The sequence below is a fragment of the Opisthorchis viverrini genome (assembly GCF_000715545.1).
Source record: "Opisthorchis viverrini unplaced genomic scaffold opera_v5_191, whole genome shotgun sequence".
Taxonomy (NCBI): Eukaryota; Metazoa; Platyhelminthes; class Trematoda; order Opisthorchiida; family Opisthorchiidae; genus Opisthorchis; species Opisthorchis viverrini.
Window position 1 is genome coordinate 243812 of NW_008751847.1, and position 27867 is coordinate 271678.

The window sequence follows — 27867 nt, forward strand, 5'->3', positions numbered from 1 at the left end:
GTCGGGCGAACTCAGCATGACTGCTTCCATAAATATGGGAATGCTAGTCGCCTGAAGGAATCGCCATACGTCCTATCGTAGGGGACAGAACGAATTTCCCCCGAGAAGCCCCCTGAAAACTTTTGGCCGCCAACAGTTCGCTTCCCAGACACGATTGTATCTTGAGAAACCACGTTCCAGCCAGTTTACGCGGCGAAATCATTGCAACATCACCACGTCAAGGTAGAAGTTACTGGTCGGACACGAGTAAGACTTACCGGCGAATAAAGTTATCATTGAAAAAAGTCAGCATTATTGAGTGAATTCTGCCAGTGAATCCGCACTGATGACTTACTTATATAATGTTCCGTAATGTTATCTGTATTTCGTCCAAGGACAGCCTGTCGTCTCTGGATAACTGCCAGTTTTTCCCGAATCTTCGCCAGCGATAACTCCTCTCTTGCAAGTTGCTCACTAATGTCTGTCATGAGCTTCCGGTTGATAAGGTATGCACCACTGAACGAGAAATGAGACAAGACAAGTCAGTGAATAGCTAACCAACACGGAACACGTGGTGGTCTTTCTGAACAACATTTACAACTGGTTGTTGCCAATCTTCTCACCCTTCCCTACCCGAACCAAAAAAGAAGCACAACTAGCCAACAAAACTCGAAAAGTCGGATTGTAAAGTAGTACAAGCTGAGCATAGATTGATCGAATCAAAGACATAACTATCAAAAATAGAAACCGGTGCCTTAACCAAACGAACTCGAGAAAAGCGGACCGCAAAGCAACAAAAATATTGGAAAATGACTGTTCGGATAGAAGAAAAGGTCAGAGAAAAAACTAAAAAACCAACCGAATGCAAAAATTATGGACCACGACGCAATACAGATCCAAACAGACCGACAGCATTGTGAGAAAGGTGAACTTCAATTAGCCAATCACATTACATAGATGCGGCATGTGGACTTTTCAACAGTGGACCGATCAAATCCTGTCGATTGGTGACGAAACCTTCGCAAACTAACTGACAAGCTTGGCGGACTGAATAACGACCACCTGATCAACAACCAGTAAACACATCCAAATTAAAGATATCCGGATAAGTTTTCATTGGTTACAACTTACCGAGAAGCGAATTGACTCTGAACGTTAAGATCGAATACGACGTGACTGAAGCTTTGTGTCATGAAGACTTTGCGTTGGAACAGGATAAAAATGAAGCAGATCACATCCCAATGCAGTCCACTGGATACTGTTTCGCACTGCTTGTCATAAACTGACAAGGGGACGAATGTAAAAGGGAAACGGTGAAGTCAGGATTGCACGCTACCGTGATGAAATCGATAGCATTTAGAAGAGGGTTAGGGGCAACGTAACGCACACCACGGCATGAATAAGGTAATCATAGGCTGCCTATTCTATCAAACAGGTTCGGTGCCGTTATATGCAAATGGATGGTCGTGTGCTACACGACTTATGTTGGCTGACAGTTAGCTAGGGTGTATTGCAGACGTTGTTCTGCAGTTCTAATAAGCCAATGAATATGGGTGACAAGAATCAACAGGATTAAGTGGATCGCCTTAATGGTAGAACGGAACAGGTGCATGCACTCATAGGCAGTAAAATACCTAGGCGGGAGGCGCGAGAATAGCCACAACTAACGAATCACCGTAGGTTACATAATACCAATGATTTACCAGTAGATACACGCTAGATACGCTGCCACAACATTGGGGAAAACGGGGATATCCGTCAGTAATCTGCTTTAATTATATTAAGGCAAAACAAGCAACATGGATTCTTCTTCGAGTGCACATTAGATAGATGTATTGCAAATCCGTTTAATTTGCGTGACCGATAACTGATTAAAAAACCAAACAAGTGTAGAAGCGCGCGGGCACTACAGAGGACAATTCCGGGCCGGTCCGAGATAGAATGTCCTATATCTCTATTACAAGTCTCAACAGTGCGCTCAGAGGGGGACCTAGACGCTCAGAAACAGGGATTAGTGGGGTTTGGGATGGTGCGACATACGCGTGATACCAGTTCCGGCTGCTCTATCTTAGTGTGGGCAGTCTGATAGCGTTCTGTATTTCGCGTGTCCCCTGGGTCACAGCAACGCGAGCGATACAGTTGAACAGTGAACTGTCTAGGCAACAATGTATCAGCCTTCCACGGAGCTACTTCCGTACTTGATTGACTGCATGTTACCACTCAATCAAACGCCTCATTATTCGAGGTAAAAGTGTTCCTGTGCCATTAAGAAGCAGACAAACAGTCAAACAGTGACGACCGTTTTCTAAAAGTAGATTATCAACACATAGAGTAGAACACAATAAATCACCAGGGTGATTTTCAGTACCGAATTCTCATCGCTAGGGAGTAGCCAACTGTAGCTTGGTCATCTATAAAAACAAGATAACCAGTCAGCTGTAAAACCCTTTCGGTGCCTAGCTGTCATGCCACGCGAAAGAAGCACGAGGGCTGGGATACTGCCAGGTTGCCCAAGCCTAGACAGGAGAAGTCGAGTGGTCGGGTTCGAACCACGGACCTCCCGGTCAGTAAATTCGCGCTTTCACCACTTGAGCCATCTCGCCCCCTGGCCATCTGCACAATATGAAATAAGCTAACCCAATCCAGTCCTCAATCGAGATAAGGAGGCTAGATCTCTGTATACAGCACTTTAGATGGTTCATCTCACTGTATAACACGATTAGAAGGAATGAATGATTGTAACGTACCCGGCGGCTCGAATCGTGACCAAGACATGGGATCCATACACTGGACACCGAAGAGCTGTATGAACCAACACTGATGAGACATGCGAGCCCAGTACACGCAACCAACGACTTGTAGGCTACACTTGGCCAAAATCACACAAAAATTGTAGCCGATAATAACGTTCCAGCTAGGAATAAAGAAAACAGAGAATGTTCACCTACCAGTTTGAAATTCCTTAAAACGTGGTCGATTACAGCAACACCGGCGATTCGCTAATGTCAAACCAACTAAACTAAAATAAGGCAAACGAAAAGATAGAAGGGAAGAAGCTAATTGGTACAACAAGGCACAGACATCTGCAAGCACTCACTCAGATACAAGAAGAACCAGCAAAATAAACCCGTTATCGGTTTACAGACATACGATGTATCGCTTACAGCGGTACATGAAAGGCGAACAGCGCCGACACCTATCTTGGCTCCCTTTTTAGCATTTTGTCACGTCATGCGTGACGCGGTAAACGACGCGCATGTTGTTATAAGTAGCTCAGGATCGACTAACCGAAAAATGTTGTTGGATAGGCCTCTGGAGGGACGGACTTTCGCTAAAAATTCGCTGGTGCTAGGAACAGAGAGATATAGTTCTGAAGCTCCAGTATTGAAGACTTGAAGATGCCACTAATCTTCCATTCACACAAAACCAAGCTTATCAAATGAGTAAACAAACCTTCAGTGTCCGGTTTTCCGTTGTTTTTTAACATCATAGGTAGCGAAAACTAGTAAATGCAACACAAATAGGGGCTGATGATGAATGGTTTAAAAGGGATTAATAAGATAGTTTTAGACCAGGTTACCACTGGCGCCTTGGTTAGTTTCGATGACTGTAAAGGGTGAGTTACTGGAAAATTTGACCCACAAAAGTTGTCCATGTGGTGTTCTGTAAAAAAACCAGAGAATCAGAATACGGACATCCAAAATATGATTTCATAATTAATGATTATCGAGGACACGGAAACATATAGGCTCCGACACGGAAGGATAACTGCAATGTGGTGCTACTAAACACAAAGCTAAAAAGAAAAAAATTAAACGGGTGCTTGAGGGACCAACCCACTGGGCAGGCATTTTTGGATGGCGCTCTGAAAAGTGTTTAACGATTTCGACCCAGAAAAAAAAACAACTTTCCGACGGCCCTTGCAATGAATTTCCCAATGAACTTTAGTGGTATCACTATGGATGACCAATCCGATAGAGGTAGGATAACGACAAGAATTCAACAAAAGTATTGATCACAACAGAGCGGGAAAGAAGTTGAAACGTTGTGAATTACTGACCACAGAAGTATCAGAGAATGTGATTCAAAGTAAAAGGGACAGAAAACAAGACAGAGTGAGAAAATGAACGTGTTGAGATAACTAACTTAGCATATTTACAGTGCAGTAGCTATGATACAAAAAGTAATTCAGAAACGCTTAAAATCGCATTGGTATGATTGAAAAACTTACGACTTGATCAGGCTGCTTCGTTTGCGCAGCATCACATTCTGGCCCATCCATAGGTAGATAAAACTTAGTATCATGTAGCCCAAACAGAACAGTGTGATCCAAGTGACGCCCGTCGCGAGGACAATGGCAAGGCTCACCCAGTAGGACCAATAAAAGATTAGATGACGCAGATAATCCAGATAAGATCTATGGGTAAGGACAAAAAAATAAATGTGACAAGTGCCAGAAAATTTAAACGTTAAAAAGGCCAAAATTCACTGCAGAATTATGAGATGAAACGCAATCACAGGAAAAGAAATACGGAACTGACGCTGAATCGCGTAGGCGAGCTCCAGCGTCAACACCGAGCTCAGTTTTTGCCCAACGCAGTTAGGATTTAAACCGAAGGAAGGACAAAAGGATTCTGGTCCGCGAGCTGTTCGCTCTGAAAAGTAGTCGTGATTTGCGTCGGTGTAAAGTCACGAAACCGAGCAAGCGGACGTTAGGAGAGCAAGAAAAAAATTCGAAACTTCCGGAACAGCACAGATGGAACTTACTCTTTCGCACTCACGAAATCCCGTTCATCTTTAGCTGGGACGTTGTTAATGAGCACCGGTTTGTTGGAACCACCACCATACTCCTTCACACTGAAGCGTTTCTCGATTTTGAAAACCTGGTACTGCAGAGCCACAGCGACAAATTGGAAGAAATCCGCTGAGAACACGGAAGGAAACACGGATAACGGCAGGGAGTTTATTCAACAGTAAACATCATCCTGGTTCAACCGTGTAATGGGGCGAGGGTGAAGCTTGAAACGGCTCGACGGTGTCAACAACCTATAGGCTTCCATGTGTTCCAAAATGAGTGTGAAGTGAAGTCATCGACCAGATCTCCTCTCTACCCCAGATAAGTTTGAGCCAACGCCTTCTAATTACACCCTTAATTTGGTTTTCACAGATTACCAGTGCTTGGCAATTAGATCCCCAATAAATAAACTGCCAAAAATCAATTCAATACAGTAGTACGTCTACCAAATTTGTTCCTCACCAGTAAGGACCTCCCTCAAAGGAAGTATTTTGCACCGGTCACATAAATTTTACCGTTGGACAGATGAGCAAAACGCCCAACTTTCTAAAATGGGTCGGTCTTGGCCCCACCACACCTCAACAGGGATCTAATCTTTCCGAAAGTCAGAGAACACTAACACTGTCTGGCATGAAGCTGTAGATCACCATCATGCTCAGATGCCCGGTTAAGCATTACTATTGGCTCCTTGCAGTGCGCATTGCTGATACCACACCTAGTGAATTTGACAAATAAACCTTCCGTAAAAGAGACAGGCCCCATGAAATGAGTGGAGTATGGAAAATAAGAGAATGTGCCAAGAAGCGTGAGCTCAACGGTGGTTTTTCTATTCCCTCTGGGAAGCACTACACATACTTAAAGGCTTTGTAAGCTCAAACATGTGATGAGTCTTTGGTTGTGCGGCTGAGAGCCTAACTGGGTAGATCGAGTCCTTGGGCAATGAAAAATAACATGTTCCTGTCCTCGAAAATGAAATAAGGGCCCTCTAGCACAGTGAAGAAAATAATAGGGGATAGTGCTCAGCTAACGCACTGCGGTTAGCGATCATAACTGTAAAGGTTACAATGTCAGTGAAAATTAACGAAGCCACAGGATTTTTCAATCTTTCTTGGAAAAACACTATGATATGTCGAAGAGTTTTCAGCAACCTTGTGAGTAGTTTCCTTTATGAAAATACACTATGATATAGATTTAACTCCATTTCAATCCTCGACTGTGTATTTTATCGGTACACTAACATTCTCTTCGCGTGCAATATGAGGTGACGGTGAACTGAGTTCGACTAAACGGGTGACAGTTCACTAATATGTTAACGTTCGTTCACCATGGAATTCATGTTTACAAATAGTTTATCACACACTGATTTTTGCGCATGTCTGATTTCGGGGTCACGGTAAAAGCCGCGGAGTACCTACGAACGGATGAGCCGCTCGGCTCTTCAGTAGCATCCCATGGTTATTGCCTCTTGTACGACATTTATACTTAAAATGAGAACAAGACCGAGGAAGACTAAATATAAACAAACGAAATCTCTGGAAAACTGGATACTTGACCTTCGTTTCGTCTGATTCTCACGATTCCCCTAGATAAGGACCCTCCCCTCGGGAGGAACTATTTCGACCAGCTGCCACTGGTAATACCGTAGGAACAAAGACCTTTTTAAAACATAGGTCCATTTGGCTATCTGTGACGATAATGATTGCAGAAACCAACGGTGAGTCATCCGGATAGTGCTCGAGATTGATTCTCAACGTCACTTGCGTGACTAACACAAAAGCTAGACGGAAGGGTCCAGTTTCCGGATCACAAAAGCATCGTCAAACTAGGAATCAACACCATCGCGGCTTCATGTTGAGAATGTGAGTAAAGCCATGCACTAAATGCGGTACCTAGTCATTTCGGAGTCTAAAACGGTACCAGCCGAGGAAACGTAATAATAGAACCTCTTGGACTGGGACTGGGGATGGCGGAGGAAAGCTGTGCATTAGAAGCAACGGCCCAGACGCATCAACATTGACAATTGGACGCGCGACAGGCCCATATATTTTACTGACGACGATTGGCACAGCCCAACTCGGACTCCAAGCCCCGAAAACTCACCTGCCAACAGCTGTTTGCTGCTAATGGTCTTTGTGACTCTCTGCTCAGTCGCTACCCGATACTCACTTCCAACACATTGTTGTGCGAACAGGGTCTAAACTATTCCAAAAGAAACATTTACGCATTTCAGTTTACGGATAGGCGGTGGAAGTTGACCAAGCCAACTCCAAACATACGTGAAAATAATGCTCAACAAGCACCTTTTTAGCACTCACCAGTAAGCTTTTTTGCAGTGGGGGACCCGTACTGACCCGGAACAAACAACCATTGGAGAAGATTGTTTATGTCAACAGAGTCAGTCAGCCACGGATAACCTACGAAAAGGATGAAAGTAAAAAGTTGCCAGCGGGTAGGTAAATGAAGGAACAGTATTATCAATAAAAATAAAACGACACAATTGCCTTACTCCAACAGATTCCTGGAGGAAACCCAACACATCCTGCGTATTGAACCGGAATGAGTGCGGCGAGGAAAATCATATATGGTAACCAAAGTTTGCCACAAACTTGGCGTGGGGTGAACAGAAAGAATAGCATCAGGAGTAGATATAGCACACTGAAAGCATCCGCACGGAGACAGGCTGTGACCACAGTCACGCAGAAGCAGAGCTGTCAATGAGCAGAAAGGAATGACAGAACGAGTGGATCAACAGGGCATGCAAATCCTGCTAAAACTAAGAAAAAGGTTTGTCCCTGAGGGAAATGGCAGAACGTCTCATTAATCAGTCTTCTTCCAACCAAACAAGGAGTTACTGAGAAAACCACTCTTGCTAATCAACAAGCCTACTCAATAACATACTAGCTCCAACATTAAACTTGGTTCAATTTATCGCACGAGAACATAGGTTGGGATGAGCTTGTGCGTGAACAGTTGCGATCACCTTCCAAATAAAAATTCCCATAGAAATCAATCCTGCTGCACAAATTGCCCTGGGAACCTGGCTGTGTTGTTCAAAGTCACTGTTTGGGCCATCAAAAATGGGCACCTTCACGAACTGATCCATCGACCAGTAGGTATGCACAATTATCTAGGAACATGTAACAGTGTGTTCAGGAGAATGAACTTATATGAACCACACTAACCTCAACGGCAAGAACATTTACGACTTCCGGAATCAGTGAGCGCAAAACATAGCTTACTGATCTGACTTGAAGGAGCTGGAAATCTGACAGAGAGCACGATTATTACATGGGCTTGAATGCGACAAAACCACTATATTCCGCCCTAAAACGCACTTAGATGTGGGTTACAGAGGCAACGAGAAACCGCATTAGATCACCGATCCTCTAATACAGTACCTAATGGCGAGAAAAGTTACAGGTTTCAAGAAATGGACACTCGTATAAATGAGACTTGTCAGTGAATCGAGAGGCAAGTGCCATCCCTGCGTCGGGCGCAAGAAAGTGCTGATTACAAATCAATCAAGTGTTCACAGCAAAACATAATCACCTTGTTAAATATAAAAACGGGGCATTAGGTTGCTCAGCTAACCTGCAAAGCGCGGTTCGCATAACAGTGACCAGTATACACTATATTGCACCTGCGTGTGTGACAGCATCATCCTCTGAACTGTCAGATTGACTAATCACAACCAATAACCCGAGAACCAAATAATCAACAAATGAGGTATAAACTGGCACAAAAGGTACCTCGAGGCCGAACTTGTAGAAGCCGTAATTGATGGCAAACTTCACGACATTGCGAAGATCGTTATCCAGTGATGCTATAGTGACATCGGGAAAAACTACGCCTTCGTGAGGACGCAGATTATGCGGGCTGTTGTAGAACTGCTTCTGACGATAAGAGATGGCGTGCCAAAAAACACAAACGAACATCAATGCGCCCATAGGCTGGAACAGAAAACGACATGAAAATTCATACGAACTTGATTATGTGAAAATTTGATTTTACTTAGTCAACTGTATATGCTCAAGAGTGCGCTATTAAGTAGAACAGTAGTGACTGCGAAGATCCGTAAAAAAGGGTTTGACATGGGGACAGTAACGCGACGACCACGCAGGTGGATGGAATAAAAGTCGAAACAGAAGAAAATTTGCAGGGTAAACGCGTCGGTGAGACGAATGAAGAAGCTGGAGATGAATACCTGCTATGATGTGCTTTAAAGAAGGAACATTCTATTAACAAAGCCGGAAGCGATCCCTAAAGATTCGTAATCCCCGTGTGAAAACTGCGCCAATGCCGGAACATTTTGAGTTGCATAAAAGATGGGAATCCTCTTATCACAAGAGGCCGTATCGGTTCAGTGTCAACATTTGGAATCAGTGCAACGCCTACGTTTGTATGCTACACAATTAGCAATGTGCCAAATTGTTGGTAGTGCGGATGCGTTAATTGGTTGTTAATAGGAGTAGTTGATCTGTTCGCTGAACTCAACAGCTATCTTCCAAACGTCTGGTCGCCATACAAGGAAATACTGTCAGTGCATGGCTGGGTGGGCATTTTCCGAATGTCTATTTGGATTTATATAGTTACAGTGTATTTGGGGCTCTCCGTTCACATTTTTGGACCGCTATTGTGGCAAACGCAATTAGTGTTGAGCTACCGGACAGCCTGAAGCTCCAAACAGGTCATTGGGAAGGAATGAAAACTGAGAGCTATTCGAACTATGCCTGAACACATTGAATCGAACAAAGAGAATCACCAGTGGGGTGGCCAATTCAAGGGTTCATTGCAGAGATTTCTATGCAAAAGGTAGAACGGACTGTGCTTTTTGACACAAATCCGAGAATATGGATCTGTTACGTGAATGGCACCATTGTCATCGTACAAAAAAAAACAGGGGATTGCAGCAAAAAATGCAGTCATTAAACAGCTTCTTCGACGACATCAAATCCACAATAGAGGAAAATGACTGAAAGCTGGCATCCTTGGACGTCATCATCACCGGGCTACCAAACGGACACATGCAATTGGGGTCTAGGAGATACGGACTCACACAGACTGAATTCCGAAACACCATTGCAACCAGCCAAGTTACCACAAACAAAGCTGGATCGAAGCACTGTTCACGCGGACTGGAACTCACCGCAACACAACGTAAGACAATACAAAGAATGAGATGCATAAACAAGGTTCTCCCAAGGAAGAAGCCATACCTTATATCAAGAAGACTTCTGAAATGACTGCAAGAAGTTTACGATAGTGTGACCTAACAATAGCCAACAAGCCCACAAACACCTCGGAGGACATACCGAAGTATAAATTTGGAAGCATGAGGAAGACCGACAACTGAAACAAAAACGAATGATTACAACAAAAACTAGGTGGGACAAGCAAGAAGAAATGCACTTAACATACTGTACAAACGCCAATTTGCCACTGGGAGACACAATCAGGCTTCACTCATCTCCGTACATAGACACCACGAAGCACACGAATTTAACTGGAACAGAATCATATACTGGACCAAGCAAGAACAAATAAGGGAAGTGAACTTATAGAGGTACGGTAATCAAACCAGAAAACCGTCAACAAACACTGGCATCTACCCGATCTATCGAATTCTGATGATAAAAGTAATCCCGGACCACCAACCTCAAGACCACGCAACAAACCGGAGAAGAAAACAAGAAAAAGTACATAGAAAAAGAACGGGTAAAACCACAAGCAGAACATGGATCAACAAATCAAAAGGCGAAAATGGGGATGAAATTACATAAGATCGATGAGAATCCCAAAAACAGCATATGCACTGCAACAGAACTTGAGAATGGACCATTCAAATCAAGGAAGGAAAATCGCTATAAAAAAAACAGGCACTCAGCCAATCAGTCAAATGGTCGGAAGATGGGTCAAAAGATGAGGTGAAATAAGCGCAAACCAGCCATTTGGGAAAAAGGAAGAGAGCTATCAAAATGAAGACATCCAAAGAACCATCAGAATGTGAGTAAATAGGACTACAAGGCAACACGTATCCAAAATGGGTCAATCAAATTAAATACAAGCGGAAATTCTAACAACCAACAACGTTACAGACTTCAAATACGATTTAGCAACTAGTTAAATGCAGGTAGACATGGAGAAAACACCTATCCTACCGTGCACTGACAATGTCTCCTCGATTTGTGACGGGAAGTGTGCAAGCTACCTGCCAAGCTCGGCGGACGGACCAACTGCCACCCGACCAACAATCAACAGCTCAGAACTCCACCAATACAGTCATTTTCACGAGGAATTCCAAAGAATCTCTAGTTTATGATATTCTCCAATTGACTGTGCTGCACAAAGGCCATCTAATGTTTCGGATGGTATGATATTCGAGATGTCACAGTATATTTTCATAAAGGAAATTACTCACAATGTTGACGAAAACTCTCCGACAGCCCACGACCGGCTTCAGCTGGTGAGATTCGGTTGAACCGAAAACCCAGTTGATATGCAAATGAGTGTATTCGTCGGAATTTGTCCAATTTGGATTCAAGTAGGACATGAGGTTGACGGAAACTCGGGGATTGCGCCCAACTGATGAGCCCTAAGAAGGGCGAAACTGGTCGTGGGTTGTCAAAGAGTGTTCAGTAACCTTGTGAGTAGTTTCCTTAACGAAAACTCAAAACTCTTCTCGTGGCAGCTTGAAATGCCTATCCGGCTATTCTCTAAATCTCATTAGGACGTTTCAGCGAGGGAAGAGGGAAGCAAAGTAAAGTTCATTGGGATCAAACCCAAGTGGAGCTTCTAGCCAGGACTCAACAGCTTTTATGCGTGAACAGCAGACCGATTGGAATCATGTCCACCATGATAAGACTGAAAAACGCACTCGAAAAGTTACGTAGTCATATTTGTTTAATACATCTTTATACATCTAAAATAGTTCCTGCAACATGTAGAGACAAGTCAAAAGGCAAGGAGCAATTAAGCGCCTGCGATACGACGGATCAGGTTCTTTGAAATATGAACAAATATAGTATCCAAAAGGTCTATCCTTCTTCTCTACTTTGAAGCAGTCATGCATAAAGTAGCTTCATTGACGAAACGGATAAGTACATATAATAAAAGGGTCGAATTTTGAACATGAATCTCTAGTCCAGAGTGAAAATTAGTGGTAAAAAACATTTAATGTCAGCGGAGATAGAAGCCGGACATTAACATGCTAAAAGATGTGGACAGAAAGCTGGTAGATCAACGGTAGAAAACTTACCAAGATGTAATGGTTGAAGTTCTGAACTTTTATTAACCCGGCCCAGGAGGCATTTTCCAAATGTGTGGTCTTATTGGACTGTAATGGAAAAGAAAACGTGGTGATAAAGAACCGTTCATATGCGTAGGCATTCTAAAGTCTCGTCATTTCTTATTTAGTAGCAAATTTAGGACGGCTGGTTTCTAAAAGCGGGTGAGCCCGGTGCGGGCCCAAATACTATTGGGCCTTTGACCACATGTCCACAGAGCGGTAAGAGGAATGCGAGACTATCGGTGTCAAGGACTGAATATACCCCTAATTTGCTGCCTTCCGAAGCACAGCATGATGTCTTACCTATATGAGTCGTGTAATGTGAGAAGCGAAAAACAGATGAACTCCGCGTAAAAGCACAGCTAAGGAATTTCTCCCCACGCGGCACACCACAATAGTAATTGTCATGCCATATAGTGAACAGTCACCCAAATATACACCCATCAGGCAATAGAAAGGACGCAACATATTCCAGGGGATGACGGATAACAAAGCATAATTTCACCGGTTATTGAGCAGGTCATTGATGAGCTTGGAGAAATGCAAGCACCAAGTGGGTATAAAACTGCCAACAGTCGACAAAAACTGCTCGACATCACATCAACAGTCTAGTAGTAATAGAAAACGAGCGAGGCCTCACTATCCTGGGGAAATGCAGACAGTAAACCTATCCAGCAGGACGCCAGCAATTGACAAATTGAATACTCGACTGTGGCGCAAGCTCGGTACATAGGTACAATGCACCAAAATGAAAAAAGATGGAACCGGAAAGGAACTGGGACGTCAGAGGCGAAGGAAAAGCCAGCGCTCCACGTCCACACATATTTCTGAACCAGTTTAAGACCCTTCTAATGAAGATAAGTGGGGTAAGTAAAAGAAGCGCAAAAACTTACATCAGCACACACGACGGTAACGTTGAGCTGCACAAAATTCAGCTGAAAGCACATTTTGCACAGCGTAAGCAGTCCAGTCCACACGAAGACAATCGTGGCGAGAAACCCATGCAAGTAGGGGAATGGGAAGCAAATCACTAGCAGCACAAGAGTGATTATGTTTGGGGCAACGACCTGTAAACGAAAAAAAGAATCACAAGAACAGATGAGCAGTTGATACGACTTATTGAAAATTTTCACCACATGCTCGAAGCAAACGGCCATAAAACAATCTGTCACAGGTGAATCAGTTCACGGAATCTAGGCCAATCTAGACCGATTCATCACTGCATCGCAATCATTTTCCAGACGTGTGGAACAATGAGGTCTCCCGTTTCTGCACTCCAGTACCCAGATACTCTGGGTATCTGTCCAATGAACCGAAGGCTGGGATCAGTTTAGCAAATTTTCCATCCTAATTTGTCAAAAAAAATAATATCGAGAGAGGTGAACCGCGGCATCTGGTCCACTGAGCTGAACAGTTGCCTTTGCCTCAGACAATACGGCAGCTTCCCAACGGACAGCTTAATTATTGTATATGGTTCTCGTGTTTGAGATTCAGAAATGCAGCTAATGTCTATCGATAAAGTTTCAAAATTATCACTAACGCAGATTGTTGATCAGCTCATTCAAGGGTTTGAACACTGAAAGCCGCAATGAAAACTGGGCGTGAAGTTGAAGCAACAGATATGAGCGTCGATCGACCACCAAATTCAACCAATCTAGGTCCATCCGCTTTGCTTGATAGTTGGGTTAGTCAGGGCTTCCACACTTCGATTATCAGTTCGAACTGTTGCTTGTACGACCGAGAAATACAGTCAAAGTTAATGGTCAAAGACAGAGTGGAAAAAATACCTCGTGCTTTACAAAATGTTGTTGTAGTTTTCCGCTAATGCATGAAAATCCATAGCTAGGCGACAAGGCGAGAAACCGCAGAATCATCTGAGTCGGGATGGTGTAAATAGGGATGCCGGACGTGGTTTAGTGTGCAATGAACGTATTTTACCATTACATAACATATTGCATAACATGAGAAAAGGGCAACGGGCCCTCAGACGAGAGATCCCATTAGACACGTGCCCAAATAGCGGCTGGATTCCCCGCACGAAGGTTGAACCAAACTCCACCGGTAAAGCGGTGATTAACGACCTGAGTGATGTTTGCTAAATTCCAAACCAATCGCACAGTAACGAAAAGCGGTCCCCTTCTAAGTGAACCGAGGTCCAGTCAGGGTTAGGCCATTGACTAGCCACAAAACAAAAGCTGGAAAAAGATTGAACAACCAAACTAACATGTGCGGTAACATATTCCTGACAATCTTATACCGTGCCGTTAGGCTTTCGAGCCAAAAGCTTACACTAGCCGTCCTCATGTCTGGGCCTGGATGTTTTGGTGTAACAGTGATACTACAGATCGGGAGGCATGCGAGTAGCATGTTTTCTTGTAAATTCGCTTGAAAAGGGAGATCTATTGAGGATTTGTGGACCCGTTTTGTAGCATTTGCTTGGACTTGAGCAACACTCACTGAATTTCCAAGAAAGTTCAGGAAGACGCATTCAAGAGAAGATGGATGTTCAGTTTTTTGTAATTAAGATGCATATGAGAGTTTTGCTTTCGTGTCCAATAGTCTGTAACTGGTCAGTTGGCATTTTCTAATAAGTAACTCCGCAACGAAGGCCTTATTCCTTTCAGTGGTAGTATCCTAGCCCATGTAAAATCACGACTAATACATCCACCGTCGCGAGGTGATATCAGTCGGGTCGCATTAGTTGCTGAGTATAAGGCGGGTTGGCGAAAACAGACCAGTGCTGACACCTTCATCATTCCGCTTTCAGGTAATTGTTCTTCTCCCCGACCCTAGCAGACTACTAAACAGTTGCCGTTGACTTCTTCGTAGGTCTATTCTTAAGAATCGATAGATCAGCCCACAGACTACTGTTATTAGCTGTGAATCCTACGGTTAACTTCGACGATCTGTTCATCTGAAAGTTTCCAAAGTTCTCAGATTTCTCTTGTATGTATGTCGGACGGGTTTTCCATTGTTGTGTGTTGTCTCTCTGAAACGATGATTCAAGGCTGTTGTTGGACCGACCACCCGATCAGTATGTTGTCGCTTCCTACTGCGCATCTCTGATGATCCAAAGCCGTTCCAGTTGGTCCTACCGAATTCGGTATCTTCCAAGCCGCCGAGCTGAATGGTCTCCCGTTGAATGGCCGCCGCTGATAGTCGCTTGTGTGTGACGCGTTTGGCAACGTCTGTCAGCGTATTCTGTAAACAAGCTGATAATCGCTGCGCTTTTATTATGTCCTCTTAGGCTCCGACAGATTGTGGGCAATATTCGTATTTGAATATCCCTGAGAGAATTCAAGTAGACACTGGAAATTGTGGTAGTTGCCTTAGCTCTGACGTTACTGTGATCGACGAATTCAATGTCAGAAATGTGTTTGCCAATCAGCGCCACTTGTGATCTGGCCGTATTGTTGTACGGCTACGAAAGTTGGCCAACTCGGGTGAAGAATCTGGGACATCTTCAGGTCTCTGAAGAACGATGCTTCATAACTACAACTGGAATCGGCTGGAAGCAACGTATCCACAATGAGTTGATCGCGAAGAGGGTCTTTTGTGAAAAAGACGATGACTCGTTCAAAGAAAACATTCAGCACTGCAGACTAAATTGGCTCGGCCATGAGTTACTCATGCCGAGTTACCAAGACAAGTGACGAAAACCTAGAGTTCAACAGAATTTCACATAGCAGAAGAGAATAAAGAATGTTACGAAAAGTGTGGGTGCTGCCGGTGCTATTCACCTTCCATTATGGGGTCCCTGTGTTTCGCTGTAGGCAGTGAACAACATGATGTCACAGATGATAATGCCGTCGGTTTCCAACCAGATTATCTTATGTGTTGGAGATGTAGGTAACTCGGATATCTCAGGTAGGCTGGTCCTAGGTCGTTTTGTAGCATTTGCTTGGACTTGAGCAACACTCACTGAATTTCCAAGAAAGTTCAGGAAGACGCATTCAAGAGAAGATGGATGTTCAGTTTTTTGTAATTAAGATGCATATGAGAGTTTTGCTTTCGTGTCCAATAGTCTGTAACTGGTCAGTTGGCATTTTCTAATAAGTAACTCCGCAACGAAGGCCTTATTCCTTTCAGTGGTAGTATCCTAGCCCATGTAAAATCACGACTAATACATCCACCGTCGCGAGGTGATATCAGTCGGGTCGCATTAGTTGCTGAGTATAAGGCGGGTTGGCGAAAACAGACCAGTGCTGACACCTTCATCATTCCGCTTTCAGGTAATTGTTCTTCTCCCCGACCCTAGCAGACTACTAAACAGTTGCCGTTGACTTCTTCGTAGGTCTATTCTTAAGAATCGATAGATCAGCCCACAGACTACTGTTATTAGCTGTGAATCCTACGGTTAACTTCGACGATCTGTTCATCTGAAAGTTTCCAAAGTTCTCAGATTTCTCTTGTATGTATGTCGGACGGGTTTTCCATTGTTGTGTGTTGTCTCTCTGAAACGATGATTCAAGGCTGTTGTTGGACCGACCACCCGATCAGTATGTTGTCGCTTCCTACTGCGCATCTCTGATGATCCAAAGCCGTTCCAGTTGGTCCTACCGAATTCGGTATCTTCCAAGCCGCCGAGCTGAATGGTCTCCCGTTGAATGGCCGCCGCTGATAGTCGCTTGTGTGTGACGCGTTTGGCAACGTCTGTCAGCGTATTCTGTAAACAAGCTGATAATCGCTGCGCTTTTATTATGTCCTCTTAGGCTCCGACAGATTGTGGGCAATATTCGTATTTGAATATCCCTGAGAGAATTCAAGTAGACACTGGAAATTGTGGTAGTTGCCTTAGCTCTGACGTTACTGTGATCGACGAATTCAATGTCAGAAATGTGTTTGCCAATCAGCGCCACTTGTGATCTGGCCGTATTGTTGTACGGCTACGAAAGTTGGCCAACTCGGGTGAAGAATCTGGGACATCTTCAGGTCTCTGAAGAACGATGCTTCATAACTACAACTGGAATCGGCTGGAAGCAACGTATCCACAATGAGTTGATCGCGAAGAGGGTCTTTTGTGAAAAAGACGATGACTCGTTCAAAGAAAACATTCAGCACTGCAGACTAAATTGGCTCGGCCATGAGTTACTCATGCCGAGTTACCAAGACAAGTGACGAAAACCTAGAGTTCAACAGAATTTCACATAGCAGAAGAGAATAAAGAATGTTACGAAAAGTGTGGGTGCTGCCGGTGCTATTCACCTTCCATTATGGGGTCCCTGTGTTTCGCTGTAGGCAGTGAACAACATGATGTCACAGATGATAATGCCGTCGGTTTCCAACCAGATTATCTTATGTGTTGGAGATGTAGGTAACTCGGATATCTCAGGTAGGCTGGTCCTAGGTCACAACTTTTCCCCTGTATTTTAAGGCTTTATTCAAATAAACTTAAGTGCCTTGACAGCTGTGAAGTACCAGTGTTCTTCGATCTTTCGCAAATCAATTTGATTTCCATCAACCTTATGTTCTATTTGAACCCAAATTGGACTGATTTCGACAGTGTTCTTCTCTACTGTTGCTGTTGTTATCAACGCTGATTATCGTAATGCGATTCAAGCTTTTCAATCGTAGCGGTGAAATCAAAAAGTCACAACATGTTCGTGCATACTCAACCTGCCAATCCATTCCAGATATCCATACCGACCAAATCCAATATGTTTTTCACCCATGAGAATGTACCCTGAACATTGGTTTGGATTACGTAAGCCGAGTGCGCACTCTACAATCTCCATGATCGATATGGTAATGGTCAAAGTTAATTCAAACGCACCGACGCAAAGACTACTGAGTTGCAAGTTACACCAAAGTTGGTCGCGCAATCGCAACCACACAACTGTTCAACGTGCGTAAAGATAACCAACAAAAGTTGCGGTTGAAATAAAATATGGAAATGCGCCAATTGTAGCCAAAACCGATAACGTAACTGAACAGCAATCCAAATCATTCCCCTGGTTACTAAAGCGCAATCCATCGAAAAGAGAGCCAACAAGCACACCAGCCATATTTCATACATTACACTGGTGCGAATGTACCCTGAACACTACAAGATCGGTTGTGCTTAGCTCGCACCCACAAGCGAAGCAAGCAGTTAGCTGTCGTGTGCTTCAAAAAGAGACTCAAGAGCGAAGACCTAGCGAGACATTGATTGACCTCGTCCAGCCACGCTCCTGAAGCAAATATATCGTTTTCCATGCGCAATTGTACCCACTTCAAAAGCGATCATCTCCAAACTGAATCACCCTCACTAGCAACGGTTAAAATGTACAACCTATCTTTTCCAATGCCACTTCCGCCTATGAGTAATGAAGGGAATTATTGAATCTGAAACCACCGTAAACGTCAATGCATTCAAAGAGAATACATTTTCGGGGCATTACAAATGGCACATCCAGCACCGAGTACTGGGAGTAGTTTTCTCAACATATTCAATCATCCTGATCATTTTCAAGTGAAATTAGCTGAAAACTCACTTCATTCACGGCGTTCAGTAAGATTAACAAAGCGACAACCTTGATCCAGTGCACTTCCATAAACCGCCAGCAACAATTCGTTAGGCTGGTTGCCCAGGCAATTAACTTCGTGACGATAGTGTGAAAAGCCGAATTGACATCTTCAATAAAATCTATATGTAAAAACAAAACAGGAAGAACAAGGAAAGCTCCCTGTTGTAGTGCGCCAAAGTCAGGTCACACCCATAAAATTGTACTGGCCCAAGGAGAAAAATTTGAATGCAGAGGAACGTCATCAAAATGGAATGAACCAGTGTCGGCTAAGTTCCGCAATACATGAGAACAACAGGCAGGAAGGTCTTATTTGCAGAGAATGAATTCTGTTTGAATGATTTCGATGAAACGTGAAATTGTTGCTGTAACGTTAACACCATGAAGTACTGAAGCACAGTAAGTTTTTGGTCACGTGGCTTTGAGCTGGACACAATAGTTTCGAAAGGTGACACATCCTCTCGATCTTTACTTCACTAAACGACAGCAGTCGTTACCTAGACGAACTCACATCACCTGGGTGTATAGGCATCTATGACGTTGTGTAGGGTGAATGAGAAGAAGCAAAAGCACGCCAAATTGCGATAAAGAAGCAATATTGTGGCAAACTAGTGAACAAAACAAGAAAAAACACAAAACTGAACAAAATCCAGAAAAACAGATGAGGAAGAGTCGATTTTTTTCACAAGGGTCAAATAGACCCCAAACTCACACAAGGTCTGGCGTGGCATAGGACGACGATTGTATCTCGCAAAACCGCGAAGTAGCTCTAAGCCATTCAAGTAATAAAGAGAAATGCGTTGGAAATGGGTGCGTTGCAAAGAGTGGGTCAAAGGATATAAAAGGCCGGACAATCAACACATGTATTGGATTAGTATAAAGTATCAACTAAACTTTCAATAACAGCATTCTCAATATCAGAAAACGACCCTACGGACGGACAAAGAATTCGAAAACAAACGGTAGTCTTTACATAAAGTATTTATACATGACTGTGATCTTCCCACTAGTCTCGAAAAAAGTGCAAGTTGTATAGACCGGTGACAACTAGTGCAGTTGGAAAAAACAAGCTCGGTTATAAGTCCGTTTAGAATGAGGTTGAATAGCGTCAGAGGGGGATACTCAAGAGCGGTATGTAGTGGAAAGTGGGGCGGTGTGGAAAACCTACCGGTAAAAGCTGAAAAGCACCGGGAATCGGTATAAAGTTAAGGAAACGAAACTTTGTGTAGTTTTCTCTGGATCTAGGTCACAACGAATAACATCCAGCGTTTCGGATATTCGTCCACACCATTTACGCAAGTTTAAGTTGCACAAACAACTTTCTGGTAATATAACTAGGAAACTACTCTCAACGAGTTGTTGTAACATATACACAAAACTAGCAGGAAGGCAAGGTCGATGATAAGGTTGACTAAAAAAAAAAAGAAACAGTGGGAACTTACTGGACAAGCTGCTCGTGGTGGATGGTGAGAGCGTTGCAGCGTGGTCTGCGGACTGCTGAGGTGTAGTGGAGGCCAGGTCACGAAGTTCATACAGCCGGCTGACAGGGAAAGAGTGTTAGGATAAAAGGGTTTGATTTACGAGGCGGGTTATTCAAAGATGGACAGAAGCATTTTAAAATTTGATATGCTATAACGAACAAGGATGGGCGATCGAAAGATGTATTGAAGGTGTCAAACCATCCATAGTTACATAAAGCGAAACAAAACGAACGCCGGATGAAGATAGCACGTGGAACCACAAGCGTCCCACCAGGTGGTTCCGTAAAGTAGTAATTTGGACAGTCCACTTCAAAAGTCGAGTGAGGTCGAATTAAAATATATGTTACTGACGTAGTCCGTATGGAGAAGACGAACGTTTCAATGTGTGACATCTGTACCCCGACTTCTCCTGTCTAGGCTTGGGCAAACTGGCAGTATCCCAGCCCTAGTGCTTCCTCTGAGTGGCATGGCAGTTAGGCACTGAAAAGGTGCTACAGCCGAACGATTATTATTACATTATCATTCCACTGATCACTGCATCTGACCGTCTACCCCAACAATCTAGGAAAAACCATGGTGTCCTAGAAAAGAGAGCTTCTCGGGTGCTTATTCAGAGTAACTGTTCACGAGGGAAAATTTAAAAAATGAGGGATATGATAACGGATATTGACTTTTTACCTACGACTACGATAATTCTATTCTTTGCGAAAATTAGACCAACTATCTTACCCTGTGGAGAACATTTATAAAGAGCGCGTGATTTTTCACCCCTCAAAGAAAAAGGAACACACGAAATCGGTAGTCACGTAGAGCTGGAGGAGCTGACTGGGCCAAATCAAAGTTAACATTAAGTCCGAATAGGAAAATGTGCACTGAGGCGCTACATGGCGATAAAAACTGATATGAGAATAATCTGAAGCAGCTATGTGGTACCGGTTCCAAACATACGTCACAAACTAAGGGCTTCAATAAACTTAAGAGAGAATTTACTGGTCTTCCCATCCCATCCACTGCATTTGGCATCCATCAAGAAGGCTGCCACATAGTCAGTAGAGCACATGATGTAAACAACTTAACTCTGGAAAGGTTAGCGGCTCCAATCTGATATCACTCGAGCTACTTAGGGAATGTTCTGACATCCTCAACGAATTAGTGACTTGCACCAGAATATCTTCTTGCGAAATGCCGAAAGCTGGAGGACGACAATAATAACAACATTAATATCGGCGACAAAGAAGGGAACTAGTGTATTCCGACCCATAGCTTCTAGCCCCACCTTCAAGATACTCGAAAAACTACTGCTAGGTGGAGCGCAAACAAGTCCGTTTGGTGGAGTCATATCAATTGACTCATCGACACTCGCGCTCTACGCTGGATTTCGTTGCACATCTGATTCGCTCTTCCACGTGACGCTGCTTTCAGGTGGGACTAAACCGGTTCTGGTTAAGTTGATTCCGAACAACTACTGTCAGATGAATATCAACTCTCCAGATATCCGGCTTCATTTGCTTTTTAGCCCTCTATGTCGGTGCCTGATTCCCTTGTTCTTACGACACTGCGATTCATTGTGACGTTTTGGAGTAACCCCTTAGAATGATCTCAATCGATTCTCTTCTGCATTACCACTAACTCAAGTCGAGGCTGTTATCTATGTCACAAAACCTTATCATTATGTTTACGACCACGTGTATCTTCTGCATTGGATGCACTGCTTCACTGTTGTCACTCTCATACTAGTTGAAAAGGCTTTCAGTCGATATTCATGGGTTCCCACAAAAGGTCTATCGCGCATATGTAAATATAAAGACCAGTTGGCGGTCACTATCGTTTGGCACACTCTCCAGTCCTTTGACAAAAGTGCAATAGAACAAAAGCAATGTTACATTACAAGGCGCCGGATTTGGGACAGGAGCCGGATACGGATATATAAAGTGCTACCTGATTGGCGAGACTTTACTCCATCAAGGCTCAGGCAAGTGAGTGTGTGGCTCTCCCATCTGGCAACTGTGCAACGAAAACACATCCACTATTAAAGCCACCTTCTATTGCCCTTACTGAATTGTCAGGTAGATCGGCAACAGCGTGCTCGTGCACGCACTCTGCACACTTTGACGACTGACACCTACTGCATCTGAAGAACTCGACTAAATACTTGTAACCAGTCGACTGTGTGCCGTCGAGTAGGTATTACACTGGTCAAAATGCAGAACGCTCTCTGTAGTATCCATCAACACACAAACACGCTGTGGCTCTGATTCATCAAAAGACATCTTTTATCGAGAATTAACAATCCTCTTGTCCCCCACGGAAAGCTCAAATAGTTATAATAGCAGGAGATTTCATTGCACCGGTGGAGCGCCTCAGTTCATCAGAGACACACGTTCTTGTTCCGAGCAGATTTATATTCTCCCGGCTTCTTTTGAGTCACGGCATGAGGTTAAGCCTTTCAGTTTCGAAATGGCATGAAGCTACAGATGAGGCTTCCCTCAGCGTTACTCAGTGATGGAAGATAATCTTTGCATTGCGACTTGAAAAGGTTGTCCGAACTGTAACTGTAAACAAGAACGCGTTTCGGAGGTTTTTGTGGTCGTATCCGTGTTCAAAAAGGCACCCGAACCAAATACGTGAAGCGTAGGGCGATTATGCCTCACGCTTGTGGTAACTCCACTACCGGCTGCTCTTATATTGCGATGCCAAACTTCGGCTAGTGAGTCCGAGAGCATCAGGCAAAATTTCGGCCTGTTCGGGGGTCTATGGATCACACATTTACATCACGTCAAGTGCTTGAGCAGCGCCACGCAAGCAGCCGATCAAAAATCATCGTTTCCCATACTTCAAAAAAGCTTCGGACTCTGTGGATGCATTCTTGGCCAAAAAAGGATACGCTTAGTTTGTGAAGGTTCTTCTTACCCTTTATTCTCATAGATCCTTTCAAGTTAAAATGTACACTGAAAAGTCCACGCCCCCACGAAACTAGCAGAGTTCCTCAGAATTGATCTTTCTCTCCTTTTTTTCCAATTTTGTGATCGATGCTATATTGAGTGCAAACTTTAGGCGACGATGATAACATTTGGTGAAATTAGTGGGCCTGGGTTACGCGGGCGATTATCTGTCAGTAAAAGTCCTTTGGGCAAGATGGCGGTAGTGGGGCCGTATTTCGGTATGCTTTTTGCACTTCCAAAACGCAGTCTTTTTCGAAATTTCTCATCCTATCGTGCTACTCTGGAACTTCAGAGCGAAGGTCGGCAGCTGCTGAGGCCATGACGAGATGTGTAGATAATAAGGACGCTAACACCGTTCGCCAACGTGCCTCATTTATGGCGTCAGAAGAAATTTCATAGGAGCTGAAACGCATACAGTGAAACTGTAGAAGGGGTTCTCATTTATGGTTGTGAGACTTGGCTCCTCCGATCCGAGGACCTTTGGCGTCTTCAAACCTTTGATCACCTGTGCCTCCATAGTACCGTAAGAGTAAGCCGGTTGTAGCGAGTACGTAACGAAATTGTGGGGAGGCTGGTAATTGGCAGCGAGCCAGCGGCTTAGATTCATCAAGGAAAGATGATTGGACCATGTACTACGGGTGTACAATCACCGCCTTCTCGATAAAGTGCAGTTTTGTGCTCCAAACCCTTGTTGGTCAAAAGTTCGCGGAGGACGAACAATGACGTGGCGACGTAAAATGAAAAAGGCTACAATCAAACTGAGTGTTGTGAGACCTTTGCGCTCTACTGGTTGAGGTCCACATGATCCTATTCGCATATGCCTCTCAGGACGTTGTATGCAATTGATCCTTGTGGCGCGCATACTGTAATGCCTTGCTCAAGTGATAATGAGGACTATCACTTCCGGAAGTTGGTAGAACAGATATACTGCAGAAATTACTGCTGATACAAACCAGAAAACACGATACCGAACTTGGTGATCACCACCAGACAAGTGGTTGAAAACGCCCGCATGTCCGGGCGGCTTAACACTTCGTTACGTGACATGAACCCGGCCCACACAACAGTCAATGAAAGTCAGTGTATCAAGCATGCTGTGACCTCACAAAGTTCAGTGTCCGGTTCGTCATCCAAACGAAAAATGTCCCAAACTGAAATTCCAGCAGTCCGTGTTGGGACCATTAGCAAGAGCTAAACAATGGGCTGAAACTACAAGTCTCAGCAGAGAAAACTGCGTGATTGTTGCAAATGATGTTCGAATAGAATTCGTGTAACCCATGGTTGACAGAGGTAGCTCAGTGGCTAGGGTGCAAACTTACTGACGGGAGGTCCGTCGTTCATAACCAACCACACCATCTTGACTGCTTCTGTCTAAGTTTGGGTAACTTGGAAGTATCTCAGCCTCTCATGTCTCCTCTGGGTGGCATGGGAGTTGAGCATGGGCAAAGAAAGAGTTTTACAGCTAAAATGACTACTAATTATTTATTGTGAGAAGTTCGGACACCAGACAACGGGCATAATTGCTGTATTTTCGCAGTGGTGAGAACCAGGTCTAACTACGGGTATATCCGTTTACAGATAAACAACACTGAAAGTTGACTATCGTTCCAAATGCTAACCTGTATGGTTAACTATCAACGCACACTATGCAATAAACTCCATGGAAATACATCTAACCAGTTCAAGGGTAAGCAAAATGAACCCGCGAATATACAGAGAATAAAGCGAAGTAAGCAACCTATTTTTGGGGTGAAAAAATAGTATAGATGCTTAAACCTACTTGAAGCGATCCAAAGCAGAGCGTTTCAAAAATGGCTCGTGAAAGTAGTGAACTTGAAGTATTATGACAACCAAGAACAGCACTGGAGTCAGTAACCGAGCGAACAGCGCTGCGCTATCGAACGTTTCCAATCCAATGTCCTTCAAACTATACGACGGAACAAAGGGATGAAGTGCAAAAGTAGAGTCAGTCGGACAGAATACAAAGTAAATAGTAATAGTAATCCGATTTGAGCTATTCATTTGGGATGGGAATAATGGGAATCCATTGAAAGCCGTTCATTTGGACGTCGTTCTTGCCGCTTGTGCCACCGAATCAACACAGAAAGGCGCTTTAGAGCAGAAGCTTTCCTAGTTAAACTTTTAGAAACAGCAATCATTCATACCATGTCGTTGTAGTACGCTTGAACAAAACGAGGTACGAAACCGAAACCAGCCACATTTGGCCTCGAACGGCTTCGGGAGGTCATCTCAATCAATACTTCATGAGTTCGCCTTGGAAAGTGCGGCTTTCCTCAACGTGACGCCACACATGAATTCCAATCCGACAAGGTTGGACAAGGATGTTACCATGTCAAAGGACGACCATCAACACAACATCAGTGTTCAACAAAATAGAAAATCGTCAGTGGCGAGCCTACGTGTCCGGCGACGAAGCAAATTACGCAGAAGGCAACGGGTAAGTAAACCGTCCCAGTAATCACAACCAACCAACCAACCAAGCAAAAGCGCATGCCTAAGGCGTTTTGTACTTTTCGAATATTCGTCCTCTTCATCGTTTGTCATTTCAATGCAGACATAGTCAAACCGATTCCATTCCAAGGTAGAGAATTACATACAGACTAAATACTAACAAGCAAGCTACAATGTGAAGATATGAAACCATTCAAATCAATAAGTAGACCGAATAACAAATTCCAATACAAAGCGGTCTACCGAACTTCGCCTCAAGGTGGATTACTAGTTGTTCCGGAAATCCGACCGAACGATTAAACTCGGTCAAACATGCGTTGTCTTAACACTCGACTGTCGATTATACTGGAACACACACGTAGGTACCGACCACGCGTTCGTCCAGGATAGACCATGGTTAAAATTCTGTGGTAAACCAAAGAAAAGAGCTATTCATTTGACAGCAGGTTCGACAAATGCATCAAAGCTCTTATGGTGGTAGTTGGTAAGCGAGCACTCCAAAAAAACGGCCACAATTATATGTGGCCGGGGAATTAGTGGGTTTGATGGTGTCCGACGCAGTAGCCACTGAATTCCGAAACGGTCAACGCCACTCACTGATGCGATATGCTGCAGCCCTGTGACCTCGGTGAACGTGTAGGCTGGGCTGTCTGTTAGACATCAGTTCGAAGAAAGTCTACGTGTAAAGAGTTGTAGGAAGTGGAAGAGACTGGCGTAGACGTGAGTGCATGGAAGCCATAAAACCTGAGACCATCTGTCCGTGAATTCATCAAGGAAAATATTGGAATTCTAGCGATGAAACCAGCGTCCAGGTCGCCGAACTGCTTCTGTACCGCTCTCTTTCATTCGATCTATTCAAATCGAGCAATGTTCTGTTAGCTCAGATCCGCCCTCAATTTGCAGTGGTAAGGGGCGTTTTAGCCTTGAAACAAACCATCGAAATTATTAAAGACCGAGGAGCATCTTTATGTCCTCCTTTCCACTGCATACTCTGAATTTGTTTGCTAAGGTCGCGTTCCACAGAACTAGATGGGGAGGTACCCGAAACGGCTGTTCTAATCAAGGAGCTACAGGTCTTGGACCTGTCATAGCACAGTTATTAGCTTCAGCAATACTACAGAATCCAGTTTCGTCATCCGAGGCGCAAGGGCAGAGAGTCAGCCAGAAGTTCTTCCAGGTTAAGGCTGAAATGTTCGTACCATTCCATCACGTTACACAAAAACGTCATTTTTCTTGACTTAAAAGGGGGTCTGACTCTCTAGACCGGATAGTCCCCCCATATAAACTTGGACTTAGTGGAAAGACCTTGCAGTTTGTAAATATACCCCGCGTTCTCCATTCCGGCACTTCTGCTTACGACAGAGTTTATAATGAATCGCACAAGTCTGTTTGTAGCTGGTGACATCCATCAGAGCTTTCTCTTCTCAGCTCCGTCTATTAATGCCACTTAGGTTAGGAAGTACGAATCAAACAATCGAAATGATACTGGGTGAAAAACATGTAGTTTTGCACTGCACATTGTTCTGTTGTTCGACAACCACCAGCTGGCGCAATCTGTTCAAATAAGAACATCTGAAGCGGTTGTTGTTTCCAATGTTACTTTGTGCCTTCTGAGTACAAGGTCTTGCTTTAAAATTTTCACTTCTCTCTGAAACCTTACGGTGAGGATGTTGACCGCTTCACATATCTCGGTATTCGCACAGGCCACGACTATATCAAGAGAGATGAAGATGAACCATACGTTTTCGAAACGAATGTAAGACACTAATGGTATAAGAAAAAAATTCTACAAAAGCTGAACGGTGGTTTCGCAAGAAAGCAGTTCATGGTTCAAAATGAAGACACTGAACGCTTCTAAACAGTATATCACTAGTGCCTTCGCAACACAATAGGAGTCGGTTTATTGTAGAGGAGGAAATCCTGTGCAGAAGCGACCACTTGGCAACGAATCACAACTGCTAAAGCAACTGCAACCTAAAGCTGCCACCTTGACGTGGTCGTCGGGCTTCTGTGTTGCAATGATCCCGCGGGCTACACTGACTGGAACTTCGTTCCACAAGGTGCAACCATGCCAGGAAGGCCAAAGGGGAGCAGCCAGACCAAGAGCAGCGAGACCCCGTACAACCAGTAATCGTGCTACGAGGCGGTCTGGGGGTAAAGTCGTAATGTCCCCTGCGACAGGAGTGTGAAGGCAGTAAGGTGTTTCCTCCAGGCGACCAGCATGCCCATATTTATGGAAGCAGCGATGCTACCTTCCCCCGAGGAAGGACGGGTTAGAAAAGGTCGGCCCCAAAAACCGCACACTCCGATCGCCCAACGGTTGACCGTGACCGCCGGCGCATTATCCAATACGGTCGAAATACTTTTAAAACCAAAGAGCCCGGTGCTGCTCAAAAGGCACCTGCTGTGC

The 27867-nt window shown here is 44.0% G+C and overlaps 1 protein-coding gene across 1 annotated transcript in view; it reads right to left on the reverse strand.

Annotated features, from left to right (window-relative positions):
* The window catches only part of T265_07873 (hypothetical protein), a gene marked incomplete at both ends in the record, with an annotated part of 70409 nt that overhangs the window by 25683 nt on the left and 16859 nt on the right, over positions 1 to 27867 (reverse strand). The window contains 13 exons of the mRNA XM_009173523.1: positions 335 to 495; positions 1111 to 1261; positions 2727 to 2893; positions 4211 to 4396; positions 4747 to 4903; positions 7090 to 7188; positions 7281 to 7482; positions 8524 to 8724; positions 12030 to 12107; positions 12953 to 13126; positions 18533 to 18684; positions 20005 to 20102; positions 24766 to 24912. Coding sequence (XP_009171787.1) covers positions 335 to 495; positions 1111 to 1261; positions 2727 to 2893; positions 4211 to 4396; positions 4747 to 4903; positions 7090 to 7188; positions 7281 to 7482; positions 8524 to 8724; positions 12030 to 12107; positions 12953 to 13126; positions 18533 to 18684; positions 20005 to 20102; positions 24766 to 24912 — 1973 coding nt within the window. The remainder of the gene's footprint in view (positions 1 to 334; positions 496 to 1110; positions 1262 to 2726; positions 2894 to 4210; positions 4397 to 4746; positions 4904 to 7089; positions 7189 to 7280; positions 7483 to 8523; positions 8725 to 12029; positions 12108 to 12952; positions 13127 to 18532; positions 18685 to 20004; positions 20103 to 24765; positions 24913 to 27867) is intronic.